This window comes from Calidris pugnax, unplaced genomic scaffold, assembly GCF_001431845.1.
Source record: "Calidris pugnax isolate Ruff unplaced genomic scaffold, ASM143184v1 scaffold318, whole genome shotgun sequence".
Classification (NCBI taxonomy): domain Eukaryota; kingdom Metazoa; phylum Chordata; class Aves; order Charadriiformes; family Scolopacidae; genus Calidris; species Calidris pugnax.
Genome location: NW_015091062.1, coordinates 203,172 through 230,431, shown reverse-complemented (window position 1 = coordinate 230,431; position 27,260 = coordinate 203,172). Strand labels below are relative to the sequence as shown.

General features: G+C 45.4%; 1 protein-coding gene across 4 annotated transcripts in view; it reads left to right on the top strand.

The window, feature by feature from the left end:
* The window catches only part of LIMS1 (LIM and senescent cell antigen-like domains 1), a 79,986-nt gene that overhangs the window by 21,212 nt on the left and 31,514 nt on the right, over positions 1-27,260 (top strand). The window contains exon 1 of one of the 4 annotated variants that reach the window (XM_014956714.1): positions 11,428-11,514. The exons of 1 other annotated variant lie outside the window; for it this stretch is intronic. In XM_014956714.1, the coding sequence (XP_014812200.1) occupies positions 11,462-11,514 (53 nt within the window). In that variant the 5' untranslated portion in view covers positions 11,428-11,461. Of the gene's footprint in view, positions 1-11,427; positions 11,515-19,194; positions 19,470-27,260 lie in introns of those variants that run through there. 2 more of the 4 variants (XM_014956712.1, XM_014956713.1) reach the window with 2 other exon arrangements.

Here is a 27,260-nt window from a genome sequence, read left to right as displayed (position 1 = left end):
TGTCCCCAGTTGCCAGAGGACCCCCAGCCCAGCTGACAGACAGGCTGCAAATCCAGCTGAGGTGGGACCACGCCACTTATGAGTGCTTTGCTCATGAGCGTGAGAGCCCTGAAGTCTGTTCCCTTTGCTCGAGTTAAACTACTATGGTTTATTTTTCATTTCTTTTTAACTAAACAGCCTTTCTGCTAGACTCCAGGGGGTCTGAGGTGAGGATGCAAGCCCAGAGCAGGATTTGGTCTCCTGCACTGCACCCTCTCTGGCTCCTTCACCTCAGCCAGCTGAGCCCCACGTCACTACCCAGTCCTACAGGAGTGCTCCAGGGAAAATAGTTTAAGGACACTAGAGTCAGTACGCAGTAGAGGGAAGCAGCCAGTGGAGAGCTGTGGTATGTAAAGAGGTTGGTCAGCTGGGGAATGGCTCCCTGCCTTCACACCCCCTTCTTCCTACTCTCTACAACTACCTGAAAGGAGGGTGTAGAGAGATGGGGGTCGGTCTCTTTTCTCAAGTCACAGGCGACAGGACAAGAGGAAATGGCCTCAAGTTGCACCAGGGGAGGTTCAGGCTGGATATTAGGAAAAATTTTTTCACTGAAAGGGTTCTCAGGCATTGGAATGGGCTGCCCAGGGAGGTGGTTGAGGCACCATCCCTGGAGGTGTTCAAAAGATGGGTTGATGTAGTGCTGGGAGGTATGGTTTAGTGATGATGCTCCTTGTTTGTTGTGTGGGTGTCTATTTTTGTCAGTTAGGTTGACGGTTGGACAAGATGATCTTTAAGGTCCCTTCCAACCTAGAAGATTCTGTGATTCTGTAAAGAAGCGAAATCAGGTAAAACTGTCAGAGGAATACAATTTAGGTTTAAAGAGTGTTTAATATTCCACAGGTGGAATTGCAAAAAAAAAAAAAAAAAGTGTTGATACTATTTTACTAAATTCAATCATTTTATTATTCAGTGCTAAGCAGTAGGGTGATTGAACTTGATTTATAATGAAAGTGGTTTTGTTTCCCCTTAATGATTGCTTTTGTTACAGCCAGCAGAATGGAGTGCTACCTTAGGTTATCCTGCAGATATGACTGCCCTGCTTTGCAGTAATGGACCCCCTATTTTTCAGGGGAAAAATAAAAGAGTCAAATGATAGTGCCAACTTGGAAAGTTACTGCGTAGCTGCTGTCACATAAAGCTGAATAAATTGCAAGAGCTGTAAAATATGTGTCATATGTGTACCGACTTTCTACAAACTGGCACTCTCAGTGATTGCCGGTAGCAATTACATCAAAGCTTTATGCTTGTAAGGTCAAACACAGGACTTTAATGGTGAATGATTACAGATAAGTTTTTTGGGGGTTTATCTTCTGAAGGATATCCTTTTGCTTCTTACCGGCTTAAACATTCAACACTCATTCCTGCCTCTCCCTTGCTGCGCCTTCCCACTGCACTACTGTAAAAGCACTGATAAGGAAAACAAGTCCCTGGATAACCCAGTGGGTGAGAGGAGGAGGGTGCTGAGGAAGGAGGGGATGGTGGGCAGAGCCTGGCAGTCCACCTGGGTGATGGAAGGGGAGCTGGATGAACGCTGGGGTGGTTTCTGCAGATGCATGACCCCAGTGATGTTGACCTGAAATGCTGCAGGAGTTCTTGAGGACTACTGCACTGACGTGCAAAGTCAGACATGGACTAGAAGGGGCTCTCCTGTGAATAAAAGTACTTCAGGCTATGATGGCCTTCAGAAAGCAACGTGCTCCATGTATTCCATATACTGTTCTATGTATTTCCGGGTTAGAAAGTCCCTCTACTTGGAGACAATGAATTCTTATATAAAAGTCTTTACGCTCTTCATTTCCTCTGTCTCCCAAAAGAGGGTGGGAGAAGGGCAGGAGAGGAAAGTTGCATGGTGGGTGAGGTGGGAGGGTAAATGGTGAGCACAGAAATTGTCAGTGCTACACATACCTGGTAATAATGTGTGTTGCTTGTGCAGTATGAAGATATGCCAACCAGTATGTCAAACAAAGCTTCAAGGCAGTTCTGTGTTGAAACACAGATTTATTCAAACCGGGGACCCAGCTGATAATGTCAATGAAGTCAAATAATTAAAATGCTTACTTGTAGATGGGATATTGAATCAGAGAGACTGCAGTATCTTTCTGAGTCCTCAAAGTACTTCACAGTCCTGTGAGAGATTATATTGAGAACACTTAAAATCTTAAAGGGTGACTCACTGTATTTTCCCCACCAAACAATTAAGCTGTTTCACTGAGCTCATCTTCACTGGTCTGATATGTAATAACTTGTTTTTCCCTGTGCTGCTGCCTAAATTTATTCCCTTGGTTTTGTTAAATGTGAACCTTTTTCCTGATTTTTTTTTTAATGCTACAGTCGATCAGCAACCCAGAAGTTGATAGCTGCATGGACGATTGCCACAAATAATGTAATTCTGTGCAGCTTCTTAATCCAGGCATCGAGCAACTCGCTCTTGAAAGAAATCCAGTCTTTGCAGTGAGTAGGTCTGTCTGAGTTTTCACTCAGGTTGGGGGAGGTGTTCATGCCCCACCTCTCTCTTCTGCTCCATGGTCCAACCCTGACCAAGGGGGCACGTCTTGACAGGCCTTACCTCAGCTGACCCTTCAGCCAGAGAACCCCGAGGTGGCTGTGAGATCCAAAGACAAAGTAAATGCCCTCTGATGCCCTAGGTGTGCTGGATTTCTTCACATGCTGAACCTCCACCATTATCTTGCAGAGGCTGTGGAGCGGGGCAAGCCCTTGCAGTGCCCTTGTGAGACATTGGCCAGCAATCCAAGGTTCTTTGATATCACTGGGAGGAGAGAGGGAAAGGAGTAACTTCTATCCCTTACTCAAGCTGGTGGATGCAGCGGGGACCTATTGGAAGTGTTTCTTGACTCGGAGGAGCGAGCTCTGGCTCACAGCAGGGCTCAGAGGGAGGCAGGGGCTCGGAGGGAGGTAGGGTGGCCAGCGGCAGCCAGCTGGCCCCGGGTCTGCGGCAGCGTGCCTGGGAGGGAGATCCCTGGTCCTCTGCCAGCGAGTTTGGGAGGAAAGCGGCTACCGATGGCGTTAGTCAGAGTGCGGCTGCTGGGTGCTGTTCAAAGAGCTGGCCCGCTGTAAGAATGTGGGGTTGGGCGTTATCTCATTTCCCCTTTCACAGAACCCCGGGGACAGGGGAGACCATTAATGAAACCCTGGTGGTGAATGGAGTCAGAACCAGGCTGAAATGTGTAAATAGTTTCTCACAGGATATTTATCTTTTGGTCTGTTTGTACCATCATTCCACAGGCATAACCTTCCAGTTTGCGTGATGTTTATTTTCCCCTGGCTGTCACTGTTCCTGTTTAATTCTAAAAGATAGTAATATGCAGTAATAATGGCGAGGAAGAATGCTTTTCTTAACATTAATGTCAAACATAGTGTTATACAATTTCTGTAATATTTTGGCAGAGTATTAACTATGCACATGATGCCAGCAGTAGTGCTGAATGGTTCAGAGACTGTTATGCTCATTAGGGATGCTTTTTCAGAGCTCATGTAAGAGGCCCCAGAAGACATGCAGAAGAGCAAACGCAGTATTTATATTTGAAAATTATGGCAAAAATAGGCTGCTGGAGAATTAAAGCTCAGTCAGCCCAGCTTTGATCCCAAGCAAGGCATGAATGCACTCCCTAAGCAGTACAGCATTAAAAAAGCCAAGTGGATTTCTAAGAACAGATCGTTTCAAGGCAGCCAATTTTCTGATCCTGACAGATGAGCATGTCTTATCTGAATAAAGGAGGGAATAAACGAGGTGTATCTGCTGATGCTGTCTCGCACAAAATTTCATAAGCAAACAAGAGAAAGAGGCTCTAGAGTTAGAGCCATGGTGATTAATTTTGCTGGAGCACAAGGCTTCTCTTCCTCTGTGTATCCACCCATCTGCTCTTGCCACTGGTTTGTGGCTGTCCTGGAGCATTCACAGAAGTGCTGCTGCTACCTCCTCCTCCCATTCCTTCATCTTCCCTGCAAGACGTGTTAGTTTGGACTCAGTGCTAGGTTTCACTGCTGTTCACTTTATTTAGTAGAGAAGCTCATGGCAATTTGAAAATAATAGTCTCGGTGAAATTGCCAGAAGGGAGGTATTTACCTGCTTGAAAAGAAGCATTTGGGCAGGAATTCTTGTTTTGATACTGAGCCACCAGCAGGACCTCCCCCTACCAGGACTTTCCTGACAGCCCCTTGCAGGAGTTCCTCCTTTCCCACTTGCATTCAATAACTTGCTCAGTGACCTGAATGCTGTAGCTGAAAGTTGGCTTACGAAGTTGGCAGGTATCCTTGACTTGGAGGAACCTTAGCGGGCACAGGAGATGAATTCAAAATGATCTTGGCAGGCTGGAGAGAGGGTCCACAGTGAAGAAATTGAAATTTCACAAAGAGAAGTGCTAAGAGTAGTACTCATGAAGGACAATTCAAATGGCCCTGGGCTGGGCTATTTGGTGGACATATTGAAAATGCGTAGTATGTCTTATCATGTGCTTGCAGAGGAAAACAGCTCTTGTTTTGGAAACGTTGTATGTAAAATATAAAGGAGGGTCGACCTAGATTTTTTTGAAGAGACTGTGTATTCATTACTGAAAAAGCCTGGCAGCCGTTGTTCTGCCCACGAAGGATAACAGAGAGGCCTTGTTAAAGCCAAGGTACTTGAAGAAGACTGGAAAGAGTGCAGCAGCTACTAGATGGTAGGTGCTGCTTTACTGAAATCTAGGAGCAGGGTTGCAGCCATGGATGGCAAATCTATTTTGGTTGTGAGTTAATGTGTCTGCAGTCTCGGTAAGTGAAAGAGTAGGAATATGATAGCAGGGGAATTAGGATCGCTTTTCTCTTCAGAACAGCATTTCCTCCTTCTGTGTGCTTTTCTGCCAGCAAGGAGATGGCTACAGCGGGGTAGGTGGGTGAAGTCAGAGGTTCCAAAATGGGACTCCTGTTCTGCCATATCCTTGATGAGTGTGCATCAGTTTGGGGTGAGAAGTGCCCACACATGGCTGTGCTGTCTGCATGTGACAGGGTATGCACATCTCTCCACGTGTCAGGATGCAGACCGCAAGGAACCATCCAGCCATGATGGGCAATATGTAGCCCTCCTGTTTGTTCTCCCCCCTCATGGGAACTGCAGAGGAGGAGGCCGGGAAGAAAGGCAGGGATGATTTCTTCCCTTTCTGGCCATGAGGATCCTGGGGTTACGATTTGGTTGATGCAGCTTTGGACTCTGCAGATGAAATTACAACAGTAACCAGGACCATGGGCAGATTCGAAGTATTAATGACAATTAATGCCCTGGGGATTCGAAAAGTAAGTGGTGAGTAGTATTTACTGTTTTGGGAGTAAATTCATAGAAATATAGAATCACAGACTGGTTAGAGTTGGAAGAGACCTTCAGGATCATCCAGTTCCAACCCCCCTGCCACGGGCAGGCATACCTCCCACTAGACCAGGTTGCTCAAAGCCCCACATCAAATACCTCCAGGGATGGGACATCCACAACTTCCCTGGGCAACCTGTTCCAGCATCTCACTATCCTCACAGGAAAGAATTTCTTCCTAATATCTAATCTGTATCTACCCTCTTTCAGTTTAAAACTGTTACTTCTCCTGTCACTATGCTCCGTGACAAAGAGTCCCTCCCCATCTCTCCTGTAGGGCCCCTTAGGTTCCCTAGGTCTCCCCAGAGCCTTCTCTTCTCCAGGCTGAACAACCCCAACTCTCTCAGCCTGTCCTCACAGGTGCTCCAGCCCTCTGATCATCTTCATGGCCCTGCTCTGGACTTGCTCCAACAGGTCTTCTTATGTTGGGGTCCCAGAAGTCCTACAAAACGCCGCCTTCACTTCTTCCAGGAGCACGCTGGCAGAAAGGTCAAGCCTTTCTGCTGTTATTCCTAAGCATGTTAGAGAGGAAGCTTTTGACAGCTCCCTACATCAAATACTTCGGTCTTCTTATGTTGGGGTCCCAGAAGTCCTGCAAAACGCCGCTTTCACTTCTTCCAGGTCAAGCCTTTCTGCTGTTATTCCTAAGCATGTTAGAGAGGAAGCTTTTGACAGCTCCCTACATCAAATACTTCCTCCACTCAGCTGCTGCGACTCCAGTCCCACAGGGCAGCAGCTCCGCCGTGTTCTTCTGCCTGGCACTCGAGTCCCTGCCGGCTGCTCCTGCCCCGCTCAGCCTGTGGGTGCCACTGGGCCCAGGAGAGGGCACTGGGACCCCAGGAGAGCGGGTCTGGCCATGGAGCTGGTGCTTCCCGTCACTTCTTGGGGAGGGGCCCTCAGCCAAGAAGCGTGGTTCATCCCAATCTGCTCCTGCCCCGCTCAGCCTGTGGGTGCCACTGGGCCCAGGAGAGGGCACTGGGACCCCAGGAGAGCGGGTCTGGCCATGGAGCTGGTGCTTCCCGTCACTTCTTGGGGAGGGGCCCTCAGCCGAGAAGCGCAGTTCATCCCGGGGCATCGCTGCAGGCCTGTCTCACGTGTAGCACAAACAGTGTCAAAAGTTGTGTTTAAACCTTACAGTGAGTTCAAGAGGGGTGAAGTATCTGACTGAAGCTCTCTTGTCATTTGAGAGCAGGAGATGTTTTTAATTGGTGCCATTTCATAGAATCATAGGCTCATATAATAGTTTGGGTTGGAAGGGAGCTTTAAAGGCCACCTAGTCCAACCCCCCTGCAACGAGCAGGGACATTTTCAACTATGGCAGGTCACTCAGAGCCCCGTCCAACCTGAACTTGAATGTTTCCAGGGATGGGGCACCTACCACCTCTCTGGGCAACCTGTGCCTGTGTTTCACCACCCTCAGCCTAAAAAAATTTCTTGCTTATTTGAACGGCTGCGATTTTGACTTCTTGCCTGAGCCTGGGTCAGGCTGATTCGGAGTTCCCAGTGTGGATGTCAGTGAATTTGCCATTAGCCTTTGGTGACCTGGGGTTAGCTGCTTTGATGACACTGAAAGGAATGACGACAAGGAAAACCCCAGGGGCTTTTCCACCCCCTCTTTTTTTCCTTCACTTCTTTTGAAGAGGCAGAGCCTGCAGAGCTTGTGGGGATTCGTGGGGAGAGCGGCGAGCAGGCCTCGGCCGGGCAGGCGGCAGCCGCCCCTCCATTTGGGGTGGGGGGGGTGTTGTGAAGGGGGGGAAAATGGCGGCTCTCTGGCTCCACCTGCCGGCTTCTGAAATGTATGGAAGCCATCTCCTGATTACAAGTGCTTTGCTGATTCTGATTAGTTCGGAGAGATAATTACAAGCCTTGAGAGGGAAGGGATCACAAGGTCCCAAGAAGGTAGTAAGTGCAGTTTTCTCAAAGTTCCCTTCCATTCCAGGGGCCGTGGCTTCATCCTGTTCCCCAGCCGGCCATGTCATCTGCTGCAAGCATGGTTGGAGGGGACAGGCCTGCCAGTCCCGTGCCCCTTTTCCCAGCACAGGACACCCACACTGGGCCACAATGATGATTGAATGGGCCACGAAGATGATCAGAGGGCTGGAGCACCTCTGCTATGAGGACAGGCAGAGAGTTGGGATTGTTCAGCCTGGAGAAGAGAAGGCTTGGAGAAGACCTTATAGCGGCCTTCCGATACCTAAAGGGGGCCTACAGGAGAGATGGGGAGGGACTCTTTATCAGGGAGTGGAGTGACAGGACAAGGGATAATAGTTTTAAACTGAAAGAGGATAGGTTTAGATTGGACATTAGGAAGAAATTCTTTCCTGTGAGGGTGGTGAGACACTGGAACAGGTTGCCCAGAGACATTTTGGATGCCCCATCCCTGGAAGTGTTCAAGACCAGGCTGGATGGGGCTTTGAGCAACCTGGTCTAGTGGGAGGTGTCCCTGCCCGTGGCAGGGGTGTTGGAACTTGATGATCTTTAAGATCCCTTCCAACCTGAACCATTCTATAATTCTAACATTTGCTGAAATGAAATTCACTTTTCGCTGAAATGGAGAGGTGCGTCTTGCATCTTCCTCGGCATGGGCTCCATTCCCTAACCCACCCCCTGAAAACCAGTCTTCTGCTGGTCTGGCAGGCTGCGCCAGCTGGGAGAGGGCTCTGGTGATAGCAAGGGATGGCCTAAAGGAGGGTGCAGCTCCTTGCAGCTGGGGTGGAGGCGAGAGGAGGAAGGAGTGTGGTTGTGGGGGAAGGAAGAGCAGTAGAAGGAGAGAGAAGGAACTAGACATTGCCTTTTCTGTGAGCTATTCTGTTAGCTCAGTCACCCAGTGTGTACACCCTCAGCAAACTGGAACGGCTGAGGGATGAGTATGTGTTTCCTTCTGCTTATTTTGCTCTGAGAATGATGATCTCAGGGCGTGGTGGGGCAGACAGCTGCAGAGTATGACTGTCTGGCTTCTCTGGCACCTCCCGGCAATGCAGGCACCTCAGAGATCTCCTTGGGGAGGGTTACCCGAGCTGCCTGAAGCAGGGAGAAGGGCACAGACCTGGCCAGGAGCTGCAGACTGTTGAGCATCCTGGAGTGGCCCTGAGGATCTCCACCCATATGCTGCTGTTCTGGTTCATGGTGGCCTGTTAGAGGAGCAAATCAAAATATTATGGGAAATGTGGGTCTGGAGCAATGGTTCCCTGCTATAGTCAACCATTGTTTGACAACACTGGTCTAATTTCATGCCTAGCTCAGGTCCAGCCCCTTCTCCTCTACCTCAGGAGCTTCATCACCACTGCAGAGCCACAGCTGCTGATCCCATCTTCTGCTGGTGCTGGAAGCCCAGGTGTCATGACCGAGCTGATGGGTTTGGCTGGACTGTGTGACTTTGTCTAGAGCTGTTCATGTGGCTTGGCCCTTTACTTCCCCTAACGCCTGGTCTGGACGACTACAGACCGCAGTGATTTGGCAGTGCTTATGAGCATGGTCTCTGTGGGGCTGACCTTCTCCTGCTCCCCTTGGCCATAATTTTGTTCACGAATTTTCTTCTAGCACAGCTCGTTTGGAAAATAAGTTGGTGATACAATAGGGCCAGCTACTGCAAAGTGAACAAAATTGAAAAACATAGTTTAGCCAGGCCAAACTGGTTAATAAATGACACAAACAGACTTTAAAAAGTGTTAATTGAAGAGTTAATGCTTGTTTTCCTACTTCCCTTTTAACAGATGCTTATTGGCATTCTCCTTGAAGTCTTGCAGCTTTTACAGTCATCATGAATCAACAAACTGTCCTTCCTTCCTATAAAAGTGGAACTGCTGGCGTATGAGCAATATAGGAAACAGCACGCATTGCAATACCAAGTGAGGCCTCTCTTCATTCTGCACAGCAATGGGTTTACTGTGATTTTCTCCATCCTTGAGAACAAACTGCTCTTACCTTGACATTTGCCACGTTATTTTGAGAAACAAAGCTGTAGTGCGGTCTTTCTGCTAGGTTAGTAATTGTTCCAGTGATAAGTTTAATACAACTTTGCTGCTGTTTTTGTACATGAAGGGCCTTCCCAGGAAGAGATAAGAAGTTCAAATGAGGAAGCACTATGTGGCGGCATGGGAAACAGCAGCTTTAAAAGATAACTGACATTGTTAATTTGTCCACAAAAAGGGTTAGCGATAATGTTAAGTGGCCTGAAGACAGAAATAGAAGGAGCAAGAAGCAGGATGTAGAGAGACGTGGTGGAGAAGGGAAAGCAAAATGAGGCTCTGTTGATAGAGCAATACCAGAGTTTGTATGCATTGTTTGGTGCATATGGTGAAAGCAGGTAAGAAGGACTAAAAATATGTGCGTGCATTGTCTGCCAAAAAGCTTGTAAGGAGGCAAGGTATTGTGCACCAAACTTCACCAAGATGTACTGAATATTCCAGATAAATACACTACAGTGCACTAAGTACAGTTTTAAATTTCTGAATAGAGAAGATTTCTGTGTTGCCTTTAGGGTCACCATCAAATGCCGGCACAAATGCCATGTCTGAAAGCAGCACGTCAGTTTCTTCGTTAAATGCTGCTGTAGATCTGGGGCTGGCCCTATTCAGTTTCACAGCTTGGGAGCTTGGAGGACAAGTAGTCATGTTCTCACATGATGTATTTGGTTTTAAGTTATGTCTGTCCATAAACAGACAAATTAATAAATATCTTTCTGAGTGACCAAGGAAAAAGTACCCACTTTCCTTAATTCCTTTATAAACTCTACAAGCATACTTTGTAACCATTATTGTCAATGTGTGGTAAAATACTGTTAGGAGGGTTAGATATTTGTGATTAGAAAATACTAAACCTTTAAAAATTGTTTGGCTCTGTCCAGGCTACTACTTCAGTGGAAGAAAGTTAACCTCTAAATGGATTGCACAGTATATGAAAACGGCATCTTCATAATTTTTTCTTTGTAACCAGTAGCAGGCCAAAAGTCATGTTCTTAAGAGTATACAATGGAAAATGCTGATGGGCAGATATGCACCATTTCTCTGTCCCCGTCACTGGTGGTGAGCAAGGTTTTAGGCCCTGCTTGACACATCTCTGATAGTGTAGCAAGTGGTGGAGGAACATTGTTGGTCTTGAGCATGTTGCTGCTTTAACCTGCAAAGAAAGGATTGCCTGGGGCCTTTGAAGAGGCGTGCAAGGGATTCAGATGGCTTTAGGAAGACAGAGTGTGGGCCTCTGTCCACACAAGAGAGGTGCGGTTTGGTCATGCAGGGTGATCACCCCAGCCTGGTCTAGGAGGTGGTGGTTATTGCCTATTCCCTGTTAGTCCTTGCCCTGTACTGAGGTTGGCAGAGACAGCAGTGGTCTTCCAGGAGATGGAGAGTGAAACTAGCTGCTTTTGTCTCGGAGAAGAAGAAAATCAGAGGGTATTCCATGCTTTCTCAGCAGGTGGGAGGGTGGGGAGAGAGGGTCTGCAGAGGTGCCCTGCACAGCTGGTCGCTGCTCACCGGTGATTCCAGAGGTTGCTCTTCACAGGTAGGGACCTGGGATGAGTAGGGACCTGGTTGAGATGTCTGGGGTTATGCACACAGAGTTGCTGCCTGTTTCTTCTCTCTTTGTCCCCAGAATAACAGTGCAAATAGCCACAAGTTAAAGTATGGCTCTGGAGGGACTGAATTTGCCACAATCATCTTCAGTCCCTGGAATATCAGAAAATTTGTAAGATGAAACCACCTTAATGATCCTGAGAAGTGGATCTACAGCTGTCGGCTATTCCCTCTCCAGGTTTTTCTGCTTTTGTCATTTTAAAAATACCAGTAGTATATCTAAAGCTATACCCCTTCCTGTAGTGTGGAGGATGTGCTTTCTTCTCTCCCCTTGGTGATTTTGGGATGGGGAATTAGAGTGACACAATTTGTGGAGCCAAACTGTGAACTTTGCTGGATTCGTCCCCTTTACAGAGTCGAATTTCTACACACAGTGAAAGAAGGAAGTGGTTTGCTAAGTCACCTTTTTTTTTTTTTTTTTTAAATTTTATCACAATTACCAGTAATAACCACAGGGAAAACAGGCGAACAGTGAGTATTCAATGTAAAGCTATATATGGGAAAGGCTGCTCATTGTGAACCTGCTGCCAGCGAGGCTACACCCTGCCAGTAAGTATGCTCCCTGTCCCTCGGGCTGAGGGTCTGGCTGTTGTGTCTGCCTGAGGGCATGTTACCCAGCTTTCCGAGCCCGGATCATACGGTCTTTTAGTCCTCTGTGGGGAAATTCTTATGAGCAGGAGCCACGCAGGGGAATGGTGATAAATGGAGTTAGGAGGAGGCTGGATAATGGTTTTGCTTGCTGGGGTTTATTACTACTAAAAGCAAGCAGCATTGGTAACAGAGCTCTGAGCAAAGTCCTTCGTCGTTCTTGAAATGTGTAGTGGTGTCCTGGTATTCCCAGTAGTTTTTTATCCATTGCTCATTTGGAGTGTTTTTAGGGACACTGTTTTGTGTGTCTGATCACGGGATTCGTGGTCGGTTTGAAGATAGCCCGTCGCTGGCAGGGTTTTTCGAGCAATGTGATAATTGACAGTGGCTGAGGAAGAGAACGCTGCGATAGAGTAATTGAACCTGAAAGTGTGATTCCAGTGGAAGGAATAGTTTTATCCCACCTGTTACAGAAATTCTGTCACTTCTGGTACGATTTGAGGGGGTCTTTATGTTCAGGAGTCAGTCACTTTTCCAGCAAAGCAAACCTTTTATGGTAGAGCAGCTGTACCTTTTGGTTTTAAGGCTTTTGCTCTAATTTAAGAATCTTAAGTGGGCTTTTCATGTGCTTTAAAATAATACAAAAAATCCATAAGATACAGTATTTTTATTTTTTGTGCTGAATCCAAAAGTAATTTTTGCTTTGTTAAGGGGAGGTGTGTGTGTGTGTTTCTGTTTTACATTACTCTGAGTTTTCAGGATGAATTAGTTTGGTTTCTTCCGCACTGTGAATTTCTTTCTCAGTATGGATTTTTTTACATGGATATGGATGACGGGTTTTAATAACTGTGAAATGAAAATTTATATACTTTTTTTTTTGAGCGGCTGAAAATTGTACCTTGCCTGTTTCTTAAGTATTCACATGTATTTAGCTTTATTTTTCTAGACACGATCTACTTTGTATATTCTGCTTTAGAGAGTACATTAATTCTTACAGTAGAAAGCATCATACTGCTAGTCTCTGACCTTTTGAAGGTGATTATCTCTAGGAAACCACTACTTTTTACCTTTCTTGGAAATGCTGGTCAGAATATAGGGTCACTTTTCAGTATATCTAGCCTCCTGTGCTATCTCAAGTGCTTTTTCTGTGCCCTCTACCTCCCCCACTTTCCTTTGTAATGTGTTTCCCCTGCCTTGTTTTTTGGCCAGTAGGGACTGTGTGAGGTGGCTGTATGGTATGTTCACAGATGTACAGCCAAGATCATTGTTTCTTCTGGGCTGCTAAATTGACCATTCCTTGCCATTCAGTTCATTGTTCTTACAACCAGCAACATTCAGAGGCTCCAATACCCTCTGGGGAGCCCAGGTGTGGGTTGTCCTTCTAAAACCCCAGCACTTGCAGCCATAAAGTAGGATCACCTGCTGCTTTGGTTGTGTGCCATGAGGTGGTGGGGCCTTTAAGCATGTGCATGTTGTCAGGGTCACCAGCACCTCTTCCATCCTTCACAAGGGGAGTGTGCCATTTTCTGTCCTTGGCAGTTTAATTTCATTTCAGCGTAAAGAACACAAAACCTTCATGAGAGGCTTTTCTTTCTCTACTTGTAATGTAGTGTTACTCATTTGAAAATTATTTGTGAGCTGGAAGTCAAAGGGGCCAGGAGAATAATTGCTGGGCGGTCAACAGAGGAAGCAGTTTATAGGCTGCTGTGGTTTTGTTCGCATTTATTTAACCCTGATGAGTGGTGTTTTGGAGAAAAATGTGGACTTCCTAATACTCCCATTCCTTCAGTGAAAGGGCAAAGTCAGACTGGGGCCTGTTTTGAGATCCCCCACTAGTTCTCCAGCAATACCAGGTCTCAGTGGTTGCCTATCTGGAATGGCCCATTTGGCATTTCTGTAGCCCTGGAAGGGTTCACTGGCTTTCGGGGCACAAACCTGGCCATCAGAGCAGGTAATGCTCCATGGCAGCAGTTCTCTGGGCAGTTTCCTTCACTTGACACCTATTTTCAGGTTCTGCTTCTGTCTTTGTTTTTCATCTTGGAGGCTTCCTCAGTGTTTTGTAGCATCTACCTGGGAACTTTTAACTACCTAGTAAGACAGCTGGCACCAGGTTTTTTTTATCCCCATTTCCAAAGGCATTTTATCCCATTACAGTAGAGTAAAGTAGACATTCTGGGTATAACTACAGTAGTCGAGTGCAAGTAGAAGTAAACTTGTTTAATGATAAGACTTTTCAGTTTTCTTTTTCAGACTTAGAATCTTCATGCATCATAAACAAAGTGCTTAAATGTAAGAAGTGTATTTCTGCCTGGGTTTGAAAATCTCTTTTGGGAAGAGGCTTTTAATTCCAAGACAGTAAAATTATGCTGAAGGGAATGTCCCATATCTAGAAATGCAGATCAGGAGCTGCGTGTGTTTTTCTACATGTTCTAGGCTATGAAGATTAATCTAAACTCTGAATTTGCTTGCTTTAAACCCTCCCTTCCCCAGTCTTTTTGGTGTTGTCTTTTTTTCCTCTTCTCTTTTTAAGGTGTTCATCCTGTGGAGTTCAGGTACAAGTAATTGTGTCCATCTTAAAGCTTGAACTGCTTGCCAGCTTGTTTATCACTCTTTTTTAAAAGAGGTTTATGTACAAATGGCAGGACAAAAGTGATTCATGCTGTGTGACATGGTTTCTTCTTTGCACACCTACTCATACATTGATCCTGCACTGATTAACAGCATAAATGTCTAGCTATAATGCTAAACTGCATCTTCAGGGACTGGTCCATCATTCCTCTCTGCTCTCAGCTTGGCCCCGGTCTGAATTATTGAAGCATATGTGAGTTAATCCACACCTCCCTCTGGCTGCGGAGAGAAACACTGGCACTGAGAAATAAGGCAGCATTTTCCCAGTAGAGGGAGGTATTGTAAAGCTCAGCCGAAATAAGATTCCACTTGCTGGAGAAAAAGGTGCCTTTTGTGGTATAGTTTGGTTTTGGGTTTTTTTTCTGAATTTTAGGGATTCATGGGGCAGTGTGTGCAGAGAGCTCAGAGGAGGCAGCCAAAAGACATTGATCCGCATTTGGGTAGGCAGAAGATTTTCCCATGTTAGCTTTTATATTTTGTTACTATTATTGGAATAGGATAGTTGCAATGAGAGCAGGAACCTCTGCTGTGCCTCAATGAAACCTCACGGGTCACCTGTGGTGGAGGTGGAGATGCCTTTGGTACCGCCAGGGCAAGGAGGGACCCCCATGCTCACCATTGCAGCCCCCCTGCCTTCCCTCTGCTCCCTCAGATGACATGGTGGGTTGAGTATGTTGCTGCTCTGAAGGGTGTTAAGCGCATCGTCATGTAGGTTTTTTCAGTTTACACTGTATGGCAGGGACGTGCATCCTTAGAATAATTTAAAAAAAATGCAGCAACTACTGTTAAATTGCCACAAAAGTGCTTGGTCAGCTGGAGCACAGACAGAAATCCCTAGCGCTGCTTTGCAGCATCCATGTGGATAGTTCAGGTGCCTCAGTACTTAGCCTAATTCACTGATTAAATATGCATGCTTCAGGACTGATCGATTGCTGTGTGGAACGGGGCAAGAAACATCAAAACAGATGTTGGAGTAGCATTAGACAAGGAGGGAAATGTGTAATTAGTTAATTATTTAACTCCTTGCATCAACAATTTAGGCTCCTGTTAAGCTTTGGGGTTTGTTTTGGGTTTTTTTTTTTCCCCAAGGTTCGTGTCCTTAGATTTGTGGCTTGATTTCTCTCTGCTCGTTTCCTTTTGTCACCCCCTGCCCTAGCAGGGACCCAAGGTGCAGTTCGCTGTTCCTTGACACCCAGACCTGTCTGTGGGGACTTGCCTCAGCAGCCTGTAATTCAGAGAGGCGTAAAGCTTCATTTGCGGTCAGCACATCCGTTGGGCGCTTCGGGGGTTCTTGCAAAACTGCTAGACGGGTTATTTCCACCTTCCTTCGCTTGCTCCAGCGAGTCCCGTGCATTCCTGCTGATGTACAAGCCTTTTCCTTGGCTTTACAGAGTGTTTTTCTTCCAGACCTTGTGAGAAATGGTAGAAAACCAACCCTGTTGGACACATTCCTCTGGAAACTCATCCCAGTGATAAGCTGGGCGAGCGATGGGGGATGGAGAAAATGCTTCCCCACTGCAGCCACTTTTTAACTGTGTGAACACTACAAGCGCTCCTATACTGTTCTTATAATGCTCTTATGATTACTTTTGACCATTTATGCTGCCCTGAAAACAGCTTTTCCTATTGCTTTGAAAATCTTCAACGAAATCTAATTGAAATTCGGTAGGTTCTTCAAAGTTTAAAAAAAAACAAACACAGGAATGTACCACCGGAGTGGAAAAAAGATCAATCACATTGATAAAGGCTTCTCTGTGTGGAATGAGAGAGCTAAAACTTTATCTTTTCTGGTTTCTATAGTCAACATGCATTCTCTGTAAATACAGACCATGAAGGAATTTACTGGATTTGAAGTACTTGGTGTTTTTTGTTATTTTTAAATTCAACGATGTGGTTTCCTGCGTCATGGATTACATCCCTTTGAATATAGTGAAAAGTAACCAGATATAACCTACCTGTCTTAAAAGGTTTTTAAATTGCAAATTCCTGCTGAATGCCTACAGTCACCGGAACAACAGTACTTGCGCAAAAATTTAAGAGAGAACACTTCAGGCCTGGTGTATCAAGATAAACGTTTTGTAGGGCTGCAGTGAAAACGAAAGCATGAGCCTTGTCCCACATAATAAAAAGTTATTTATTGCTTGGGATGAATGAAGGACTACATAGTTCCTGTCTAGGTTGGACCTTTTGCTGCTTAGACATAGGTGAGTATTTTCCTCTAATAAAATACTGATAATACCAGGCTTATCCATGGGATTGCAGTAGCAATGTCAGCTTTCTCTGGGGGCAGGAGGATGGTCGCTTGCACGAGTGAAGAGGCACACACCAGAAAATGAAGAGGGAACCTTCAAAGCATGGGACATAAGAGAAGGCTGCGTGTTACCGGTAATAGGAAAAGCTGTGGTAACTTGGCCCATCCTCAAAAATTCTGACGGAATGTGAAAGGTTCAAGCGGCCCTGTCCCACGCGAGAAGAATGTAATCTCTTGAAAAAGGAATTATAAACAGCAGATAGGGGCTGGAAGGTAAAAGGGGGTGTGGGGAGCAGGAGGCACTCGCTGGGGAAGTTCTTCCTGCAAAGCGAAGTCCATCTGAGCTGCTTTCTGGCAACCTTTAAGTGGGTTATAGGAGAAATATCCTTTGCATTCTCCAACTTCTCTCCAAAAAATTCCCCTACAACATGTATTTGATACTCAGAACTTAAGGTTCGACTGTTTGAGTAATTTCAGGTTGGAAAAAAGCTCGTCTCTCTTGAGGATCGGTGGAGGATCCCACAGGGCAGAAAAGGAGTGCCATTTGGATTTCTTCGTGTAGAAAAATTTTAGCTTATCCTCAAGTCCTCCAAGAAAGTCTTTTCTAACTCAGCTTAGATCTCTGCTGGAGTTTGCTGAAGAAGCCGGTGAAAAAGTCATGCTGGGGAGCTGACTCCCAGGTCTATTTTTAAAAAACTGAGCACCTTTACATTGAGGTGGATTTGATCTTGACAACAAACAATGCATTTTTGTGTCTGGACTTCTTGTATTCCTTAAATTTACACGTTCTGTCTGGTGGTGTTGATTTTAAATTTTCATAATACCGGTTTGGTGCAGCTGTGGTTTCCAAGTACATTTTAGTAAAAGCCGTTGCCCCATAGGCTGTGCAAGCACAGCGGCTGGTCGTGCAGATAAGCATGAATTTTAATGCCATGTAGTTCAGAGTAGCTCAACTCGCGGCAAAGCGGGTGAAAAGTTGTCCTTTAATTTTTGGTAGACTTGTCATGATTAATACAATGGTATTCGGCATACACTGAAGAGACTGCTACTGTAGTGAATAAAAATTTACGAATAGTTTTGTAGGTAATAGTTCAATTTCATTAATTTACAAAGAGCTTTTTCACAGCAAAAAATCTACTCTGTCTTCGCTTTTTACATCATTATTCCTATCTAAAGGTGATTGTTTGGACAAAGATAAACCATTGGTACATTGATATTTAAAGTGCAGTAGAAACGGTTGGTAATGTATAAAATCTGCTGTGTGTGCCATGGACATCTGTCGTCTGCCCGTCCTTAACCTCCGCTCGTAACAGCATTAACTTTTCATTGAATCGCTGATTGACTGACTGCAGGGAATTGGCATTTAATTATGTTTAAGCTTATCCTACTGCGTATTGAGAAACAATTTAAAATACTTAGTTTGAAACTGGAATGCAGCATGTTTAGGCAAATATCGTGACCGTTCTCTCTTTTATTTTCTGAGACCGGGAGCTTGGACGTACAGCTCTTGTTGATGTTTCAGTGCGTGCAACCTTCTAACATCATATAAATCACTTCGAATTTCTCCAACCATTATCTATTTGGCATGTTACGTGATTCCTTTTCCAAAATAATTTCTGTTATTTTTCCATTATGCAATGTTTTATATTATATGTTGATGACATTCCCGGCTGCAGCACATTGATAGTATTGTATAAAATACTGTGCTTGTCTCCAGTCTGGTAATCCTGACAAAACTGGTGTCAAGTGACATAACCAGCGTTACATATGTTACGCTTTTCTCTGCTTCAGGCATTCACAAATGCTCTCTTGTACGTATTCCTCCACAAAATAAACATTTTAATAATGAAATGTGAAGTTCATACCACAAAGAACTCGTTTCCTATCCTAGTCAAAACAGTCCTTGCAAATTGTTGGATTTCGTGTCTTTTATTAAATGCAACTTCATCTAAAAAACGCACCCCTCCCCCAAACTTTCAACACAGAAGTAAAAACTCTGAATTAAGTTTTTTGTTTATATGTGCCAAGGATAATGTCAAAGAAGTTGTAAAAAGATCTCCAAAAGTGGTAAGCTTTTTTGGAAGCCTCCTTTTGAGTTGAAGTGAAGAGTTTTATTACTGAAATAATTACTAAGTGAGATGAGACGCGGAGCTTGCAGATCCCTGCTAGTCACCTTCCTGTCTTACAGGAAACCTTAAGCACTTTCATTCCTGTTTTACAAATTACACAGGACACTCCATCACTGCAAAATGTGACAAATAGTTACGGTGGTTATGTTTTGATAGCTGAGAGGAGGAAGGCTTGAAAACATCGCGGTTTTCTTCTGATTCTCAAGTTGCGTGGAAAAGGCAGATTTCTGACAAGCACCGTTTCCAAAAAAGCACTTTAACTGAAGTTGCTCTGCTGCGTTCATCTTCCTGTCGGGGTTTGCTCGCACTCTTGAGTAAGTCTGAATTTTTTCATAGCGCCGATGTCTTTCTTTTTGTCCAAAGAGTTAACAGCCCCCGGAGATATTTAGCCGGTTGCAGCGGGCGCTGGGCGAGCTCCTGTCAGGAGGCCACTGGAGTTGGCAGAAAAGGCGGAGGGAGAAGCCGGTGGGCTCCTGGCAGACATCCCTTGAGGTGTGACCCGGAGTGATAAAGGAAATGTGGTGTTGCCCTTCGGGAGGGTGTGTACCTATGAGAAACAGGAAGCCGAGCAGCGGCCGCCTGCCCTGCCTGCAGAGGTTAGTCGCTGGGGCGGGCGCAGGTGTGCCGACACGCCGCCCAGCCTCTTCTCTCCAGGCATCTTGGCAGCAACATCTGGAAGAGGCAAGGAGCGGGGGGAGGTGTGAAAGAGAAACCCAACCCAAAGCCAAAACATCCCCCCTCCTCCCCCCACCGCCTTCCCCTTCCCCCTGAAAAAAAAAACAACCCTCCAGGTAGAGAAATATGACGGCCTTGCAGCTGAAAGAGTTGTCACAGTCGGGGCTGTACAGGAGGAGACGGGATCGCCCTGATAGCGTGGGACTGCCCGGGTCGCACGAGGAGAAGCTGAGGTGAGTGAGAAGGGACGGGTACCGCCGGGGCTCCCGGCAGCCTGCTTGCTTTTGGTGGTTTCAGCAGACAAGCTGCAAACGGGGCTCTGGAAAGTCAGTGCCAAACACATGCGTGGAGAAGCAGTCCCAAAGCACTAAGGAAAAAACCCCAAAGGAGGGATAACCAGAGCCGTACGGTGACCTTGTGGGTTTTGGTGATGGTGTGAGTCCCTTCCCCAGCTCTGGGAAAGGCAAATGTTAGCCAGTGGGTTGCTTCTGTATCCCTTCTGACAGCCAGTACTTGCGAGTAAATAACTCTCCGCAGCCTGACAGCTGGTTTGAAGTCAGTTTTGGGACACCCGGGCACTACGGGTTGTGCTGCTTCTCAGGGGGATCTGGGGGCAGCCCCTCTGCAGGGCTGGCTTCCTTGTGGCTTCTGGGCTCTGACTTTCTTTAGGGGGGGTTCTTTGTTGTGGAAAGGGCTTTAGACAAAAGAATGCAGCAGGATCACGTAGCCTGACCTGACCCAGAAAGGGTGACCAAAAGTCAGAAAGCCATTTAATGTCCCCGGTTATCTTCTTGATGCTACGTGCATTTTTAAGAATCATAGAATCTATCTAAGAGTAACAGCGAATTTTTTAAAAGCCTCTTGTTTGGAGCAAGGAGATTAAACAATTTTGTAAATTGTTTGTAACCTGAGTAAGCACAGACACACAGAAAAAAAGTAAAAATGCAAAGCTTTTTTTTTCTAAGTATGGTCGGTGTGAAAGCAATCTGTTCCCGCTTCAAGCTCCTCAGAAAAGGATCCTTGTGTAAATGCTAACAAAAGCCTCGGTGGAGAGGAAGTGCTTCCTATCTCCTCATGCCTGTAGTCTGGTTGTATTTTTAGATTATTTTTTGGTGGTGGTGGTTGTGCCTTGGATTGGAGTGCTGTGCAATTGCAAGGGTTTTTGTTACTGCACTTTCATTACCTGAGTTAGCCATTTCCGAATGACGAGTATTTAGGTTTAGGAGTTTTATCCTTTTGTTGTAGCTAAGCACCTTAATTAAAAAATTTTGTGGCAAAATGTATGATTGTAACCTACTACTGAAATCATTTGCCATGAGATACCAGAAATATTGGATCAGTTCTAGGAATGTGTTAACTTGTGGGTCTGATATGTGTGCTTGGTATATATTTATAGTATTAATCCTGAATTGATTTCCTAGATGGATTTCTGATAGCATTAGCAGTATCTATTATATTCAAATGACTGTAGATGGAAAAATAATCAGACTTAGTAGAGATGTGCAGAGATTCTTGACTTTTTTTGTGTGTTTATTTGCTTTTATACAAAACTAGCAATGAGGAAGAATGGATCTTCTTAGGGAAGAGAAAGCTGCTTTTTAAAGCATATCCATAAAAATGAGTGCTAGCTCTCTATGGTTGTGTTGTTGTTTCTCTTATTTATATGCACATCCAAGATGGGAAGGAGGCCCTTTTGTTGGCTGGGTGGGGGGAAGGGGTTGTCTGTACCAGTGTAAGTCTAGGTGTTTTGATCCTTTCCTGAGCCTCTTCCTGTTAAAGTCGAGCAATACATGAAACAGGGATGGGTCTTAGGAAATAAAATGTGAGCAGAGGAAATAGCAAATTAGGGACTTGGGAATCAGAGCAAGGTCTTGGAGATACAAGATGCATGGTCAGATGCTGCTGCTAGAGCAGGGGGACAACCCGTATCTACAGAGTTTCTCTTATATTTGCTAATGGCTTAAGCTGGTTCTTATTCAAACTAAACCTTGCTCCTTCCTAACCTGTTTTGTGATATTTCAGTGTGTTGCCAAGCAGCCTTATTTGTCATTTTTACTGCATTCTCCATGGCAAATGGCTATGGCATTGTAAATATAAAATAATGATATAACAAGAGGGCAAAGAGCAATCAGAAACAAAGAAAAAGCTCTTTAGTTTTCTAAAACTGGAAACTTCCAGCTTTTTCATGTGCTCTCCCCAGTGACACTTAGATGCCTGTCCTTAACAAATACTTCCAGATTATCTAGAGTCCACAAGAAAGGCAAGAGGTTTCTTTCATGTCTGCTAAATATAGCTTGCCATCCTCCATGGCTTTACAATGCCCTCCCGTAGTTTCTGTCTCTAGTTCTTTGTTCTAGTGCCTTTGCATTTCATTTTACATGCATATTAATCCACACGTGTTAAATAATACCAGCCCTCGAGGAACAGTTCACTAAAAACTGCTTTCTTGGTTCAAGTGCCGTATTTTTCTAATCCTGGGCCAAAATGTACTCGAGATGCCAATGTCCTCAGGGTATCCTGTGAGAATTTCTGTATTTAAAAAAATAAAAATGAAAAATGCCCTTTTTAAAAGTCATCCGTGATATCTGCCAGTTTTCCTTTTAGAGCCTTGTGCATCTTACTCCAGTGTGGCATTTCTTTCTCCTGCCCTTTTTGAGGTCTGTGTCTCCTTCGGTCGCAGTTTCCTGGGATCCAGGCTGGGGTAAGGCCCAAAGGAGCAGCGGGTGACTCAGCCTTGGCCGTGGGGTGCCCTGGGCTGCCTCTGCTCTGCTCGGGCAGGCATCACTCTAGTTGCAGCTCCTGGGTTCAACCATCACAGCAGGAGCCCGACGCTGCTCGGTAGGACGGGATGGGGGCTTGTGTGCCCGCAAACCGTGGTGGAGATGGGGACAAGTGGTGGCAGTGCCTGCCCTGCAAAGCAGGTCGTGGGGCTGGGAGGGAGGGCCTTGGCGCCCAAATTCTGCTTTTGCTCTTTCCTGGGAGCGTCAGTGTCATTTGTACCTAAACCACCTGAAATTACTAATAATTAGGGCACTGTGAAGCACTGCGCTGGAACTCCTAAACGTGTACAGAGCACATGTTTATCATATAATATATTACATATATTTTATTTTCCAAAATTTATTTTCCAAGCAGTATAAAAATTATTTCCTATGTTGACATAACTTCATGATGTCCCATGTCATGGGACTCTGAGCCCCACAACAGGAAGGTGAGTTTTAGCTTCTGCATCTGCGTTCACTGATGTCACTTCACCCAGAGCTTTGACCCATGCCATTGTCTTTCACACCTGCTATTCAGTTTATGGTGAGTCAGTCTCTACGTGCATTCACTCAGTCTTTCGCAGGAAAGACTGTAGGAATAGAGTTTGGTTCTTTCCATTAAGTGTCTCGGCTTGTTAGATTTCTGTCTACAGTAGAAGCTCCTATATAAATGTTAAAATTTGACAGAGTCTCTCCAAACACCTCTTGCTCTAGCGAGTAGGTGCCAGGTTGTCTTGCGGGGAACTCCTCTCACCCAGCTGTGGCTATCAGTCAGCAGGGCCCAATTCACAAGCAGCAGAGCTTACTGTAGTGCATGGTTTTGCTCATTTTGCCCACCCAGTGTTGTGATTCCTCATCCTGCGGCAGGCAGGGTTTGGTGCCCTGTATTGCAGCCGCTGCTCTGCTGCAGTTTACAGCCTGGTGCTCATCTCCAGCTCAAAATCTGCTCCAGCCACCTCGGTCTTGAAGGTGTGGGGGCTGAGCAGCTGAGCTGTCCCACCAGCAGCGATGAGAACCTGAGAGGGCTGAGGAGGCCGCCAGAGTCCATCCAGTTGAGGAGAGTGAGGGCATTTCAAGGGAAGGCACCTGTAGCCATAAATGGTAAGCCCTAAGCTCAACTGAGATGGGGACTGCGACGGGAGAGTAGGATCCATCCCCTTGTTTTAGTAACCTGTCCTGGCATGAGTGAGTTGCCCTCCCAGGGAGCCTCTCTTGTCCCTTTCACCCCACCTACCTCCTCCTGGCGTAACCCTTGCCCAGGTTATCCCATCAGCTGCAGTGAGGTGAAAGGAGTCCCAGCCCTTGTCCTGACAGCACAGCATGTTGATGGGGATGGGAAATTCGGCTTCTCCTTTTACCTCTCCCACTCCGTGTATCATTTCACAAACCTCATAACCCCCCTGGGAGCTTTTTAATCTGCTGCTATAGATGTTACTGGTGCTTTACTGACCTTATAGGGAGCTGGAGCCAGCCTGCCCCACATGAAAGGTGATCTGAATAGCTCATCCTTTTCTTGAACTTGCCCAGTACAAGAATATGCTTGGTTTACACCTTTACTGGGGTGGGGACACTGAATGCAGTCCTCTCTTCCCCTCCTTGAGCTACGCTCACCAGTGCATAGACCTTAGCTGCACAGGATGCTCTCCAGGTGCAGGAGGCTGCCTGGCACCTTCATCTCTCCTGTCTGCAAGAGAGACAGCAGTCATTGAACTAAATGCAACCTGAGAAACTCACTTTTCAGAATGGAGGGGAAAACTTGTTCTTTTCCGGCTATATTGATTTGGTGGGGAAAAAAATGACATCTCTGATAAATCTTGTCTTACCCTGCCTTTAGAAATGGCATGTAAAAAATTCTGACTGTATGCTGAGCTATTCTTTCTTGCCTTTTCAGCAAACAGGATGCAAAGGGATTTGTATGCATACATTTACGATTAATCATTAGGAGTCACTTAACAGTAGTAGTATGCTTGCTATTTTTGCTCTTTCCCCTTCTCATCCCCTAGCCTTTGTAAAAATAGAATGATTCCTCTAAAAAAATTGATGCTATTAGTTTCCAAAGCTCAATACAAAAGTACTGGGAAAAGCAGGGGCATTTGTCTTTTTTTTTTTTTTTGACAGATACACTTAGAGTGAATTTGATCAAAGTGTTGTCCATAGCTTTTAAAGTTCATATGGGTTCAAATGCAATTAAAAATGTAAACAACTTCTGAAGAGCTTGATCTCAAGTTCTTACCAAACAGTAAATTTCAGCATTAGCAACAAATAATCATTGGCAAGCTTCAGTGTGCTGCTGAAGCTGATGGGTACATCTGGGTGAGTAGGTGCAGGCAATCTTCTGCTGGGTCCGTTCAGGCTCCCGCCTGCCTCTGCGCACTGACTCCAGGCTGGAAGGCATGTGGATGTGCCCCAAAATTTCATGCACAAAGATTCCCTCGCAGATGAAATAGGAGACATAAGCACATTCTTACGTCCCACTGAGCCTTGGGGGGATAGGCTCTGCACAGCAAAGCTCGTAGGTGAGTGTAAAAAGAACTAAATGAATAAAATCCCCGAAACACCAGCAATGCGGTAGGGCTGAGTGCCTCTCTTTCTTTTTGAGACACAGCATTTGAGAGTTGTGCAAAGTCACAAATTTCCTCAGCCTGCCATCAAAAACCCATGTATAGCAGCCAGCCAAGGTGTGCAGCTGATTCCAGCCACACGTCCTCCCTGAAGACTTCCAGATCTTCCTAGGAGGGAGAGAAGAAAATGCTGATCAGGGGCTGTCTGGGGAACCAGGGACCCTGTTGGGTTTTCAGGTGCCTCAGGGTACTGAGGGCAGGGGGAGGCAGAAAGAAAAGATCTGTCTGCACCTGGAAGCATTCTTAAATTTGATTTCCACAGGTAACATTTCTTAATAGCATCACAAATGTTAATATGTATATAGCTGCTTTCTGTAAGTAGATGTTTCTCTTGTTCACAGTGCCATTGCTAGTAGATGAAGCAGTAATTATTCAATACATTGGTAAAAAAAGAGACTGATTTATTAGACCAGGAAGAGCTTGAAAATAAATGTTAAGCCACAAAAAAAAAAAAATACACTTCTTCAATTGTTGCAGTTAGAAACTCTGCTGGAATAGTAGAGAGTTGAGACCTAGAAATACTCATTTGAATCAGATGCTTTGGAACTCTTGATTAAAAACACTTTGGCTCATCTGCTAAGTACTCTAATTGAAGAGAGGATTTGTCCATGTAGACGTAACACTGAATTATTATTATTATTATTATTATTATTATTATTTATAGTAACTTCCAGCCAGCAAAAATATGCTACATGGTTATATTTTAATATTGCAATACTTAGAATTTGTGTTGAGCCTTAGTTTGAGGTATCCAAATGACTAGAGGCTTTACTTTTCGTTTGTGCTGTACTTTTCATTGCTGCAGGGGTTAAAATAACAGGAGGAACACACCCTTCTATTTTTCATGCCTTCTCTCTCACCCCTTGTCTCCTGCATTGCATAATAGCTCATAAGTGATTTTGTTTGACTTGCTTACCCTGACTATCACCTCCCATGACTTCAAATGACCGGAGGTAGCTGCTTGCGTAACAGGAGCCCCAGGCAATTACTACTGTTCCTCTTACACTTTTCTCATTGTAATAATTTATGATTTCAGTAAATTGTTAAGCTTCAAAGCTTCAATGATTATGGCAATTAGGATTTTCATTGCTCTTTCTTACAAGATTAGCTGGCTAAGGAAAAGTTGTAGGTTTCTTTTTTTTTGCTTTGTATTTTCATGTGTTTTGGTAGCACCTCATCAGAGATGTTCTCTACAGAAAATGCACTGTAATTGCTGATTATTCTTCATTATAATTAAGTTCTTCTTTCAATGCAGTCTGTCACACTGAAGCGAATTTACACACAGAAGTATTCTGCAGAGGAGAGAAAGACTAAATTATCATTTAGAATGGTTTGGGTTGGAAGGGACGTTAAAGATCATCGAGTTCCAACCCCCCTGCCGTGGGCAGGGACACCTCCCAATAGACCAGGTTTCTTAAAACTCCATCCAGCCTGGCTCTGATCATCTTCGTGGCCCTCCTCTGGACTCACTCCAACAGGTCCATGTCCTTCTTATGCTGGTGGTCCCAGAGCTGGACACAGCACTCCAGGTGGGGTGTCATGAGATTGGAGTAGAGGGGCAGAATCACCTCCCTTGCCCTGCTGGCCACATTTCTTTTGATGCAGCCCAGGATGTGGTTGGCTTTCTGGGCTGCAAGTGTACATTGCCAGCTCCTCTTGAGCTTCTCATTCACCAACACCCCCAAGTCCTTCTCCGCAGGGCTGCTCTCCACCCATTCATTGCCCAGCCTGTATTTGTGCTTGGGGTCGCCCCAACTGATGTGCAGGACCTTGCACTTGGCCTTGTTGAACTTTGTGAGGTTTGTATGGGCCCACCTCTCAAGCCTGTTCTGGTTCCTCTGGATGGTATCCCTTCCCTCCAGTGTGTCGACCACACCACATAGTTTGGTGTCATTGGCAGACTTGCTGAGGGTTCATTCGATCCCACTGTCACTGATATCGATGTCACTGGTAAAGATGTTAAACAGCACTAGTCCCAGTAGCCACCCTTGAGGAACGCCACTCGTCACTGGTCTCCACAAAATTATGTCAATGTCACCACTTAATAAAAATTACCAGTTTGCAGGCACTGGGGAGAACAAGCTTAAAGGCTGTAAGTTTGGGTTCCCTTTCTGTTTTGGGGTTTTTTTTTTGTTTTTCCTGTGGTCTCTGAGCTGTTTGAGGAAGCGCAAAGCAAACAAGGGTGTACTCAAGAGGACCATAAGCCTTTTACATGATGCTCTCCAGACACAGGAAAGGCTCTGGGTTGCCAAGTACTTTGCCTCTGACGGTGGCCAAAAGCTGATGCCTGTGGAGGGAGGTGTAAGGAAAGAGCGGGCCTTTTATGGGATTTCCCTTGAGAGTAATCCCAGTTTGCCACCAGCTGTGCCTCAGGGGCTTCCCTGAGTTTGTGACATTCAGTGTTTTTTCCTTCAGTTAACTCCTCTGGCCTCACCTTGCACCCAGGAATCTCAGGTCATTTCCCAAATGATGAGTGATGCTTTTGAATTTTCGTGTGTATTATCTGATTTGTCACAGCAGCTTTAGGTTCAGTTTTCATCTTTGTGTCTGCCAGCTTTGTAGAAACTTCTGATTTTACGTAGATCCTGGTAGCATTCTGAAATGATGGTTTCATATAGAACACTGTGAGCCATTTTTTGGG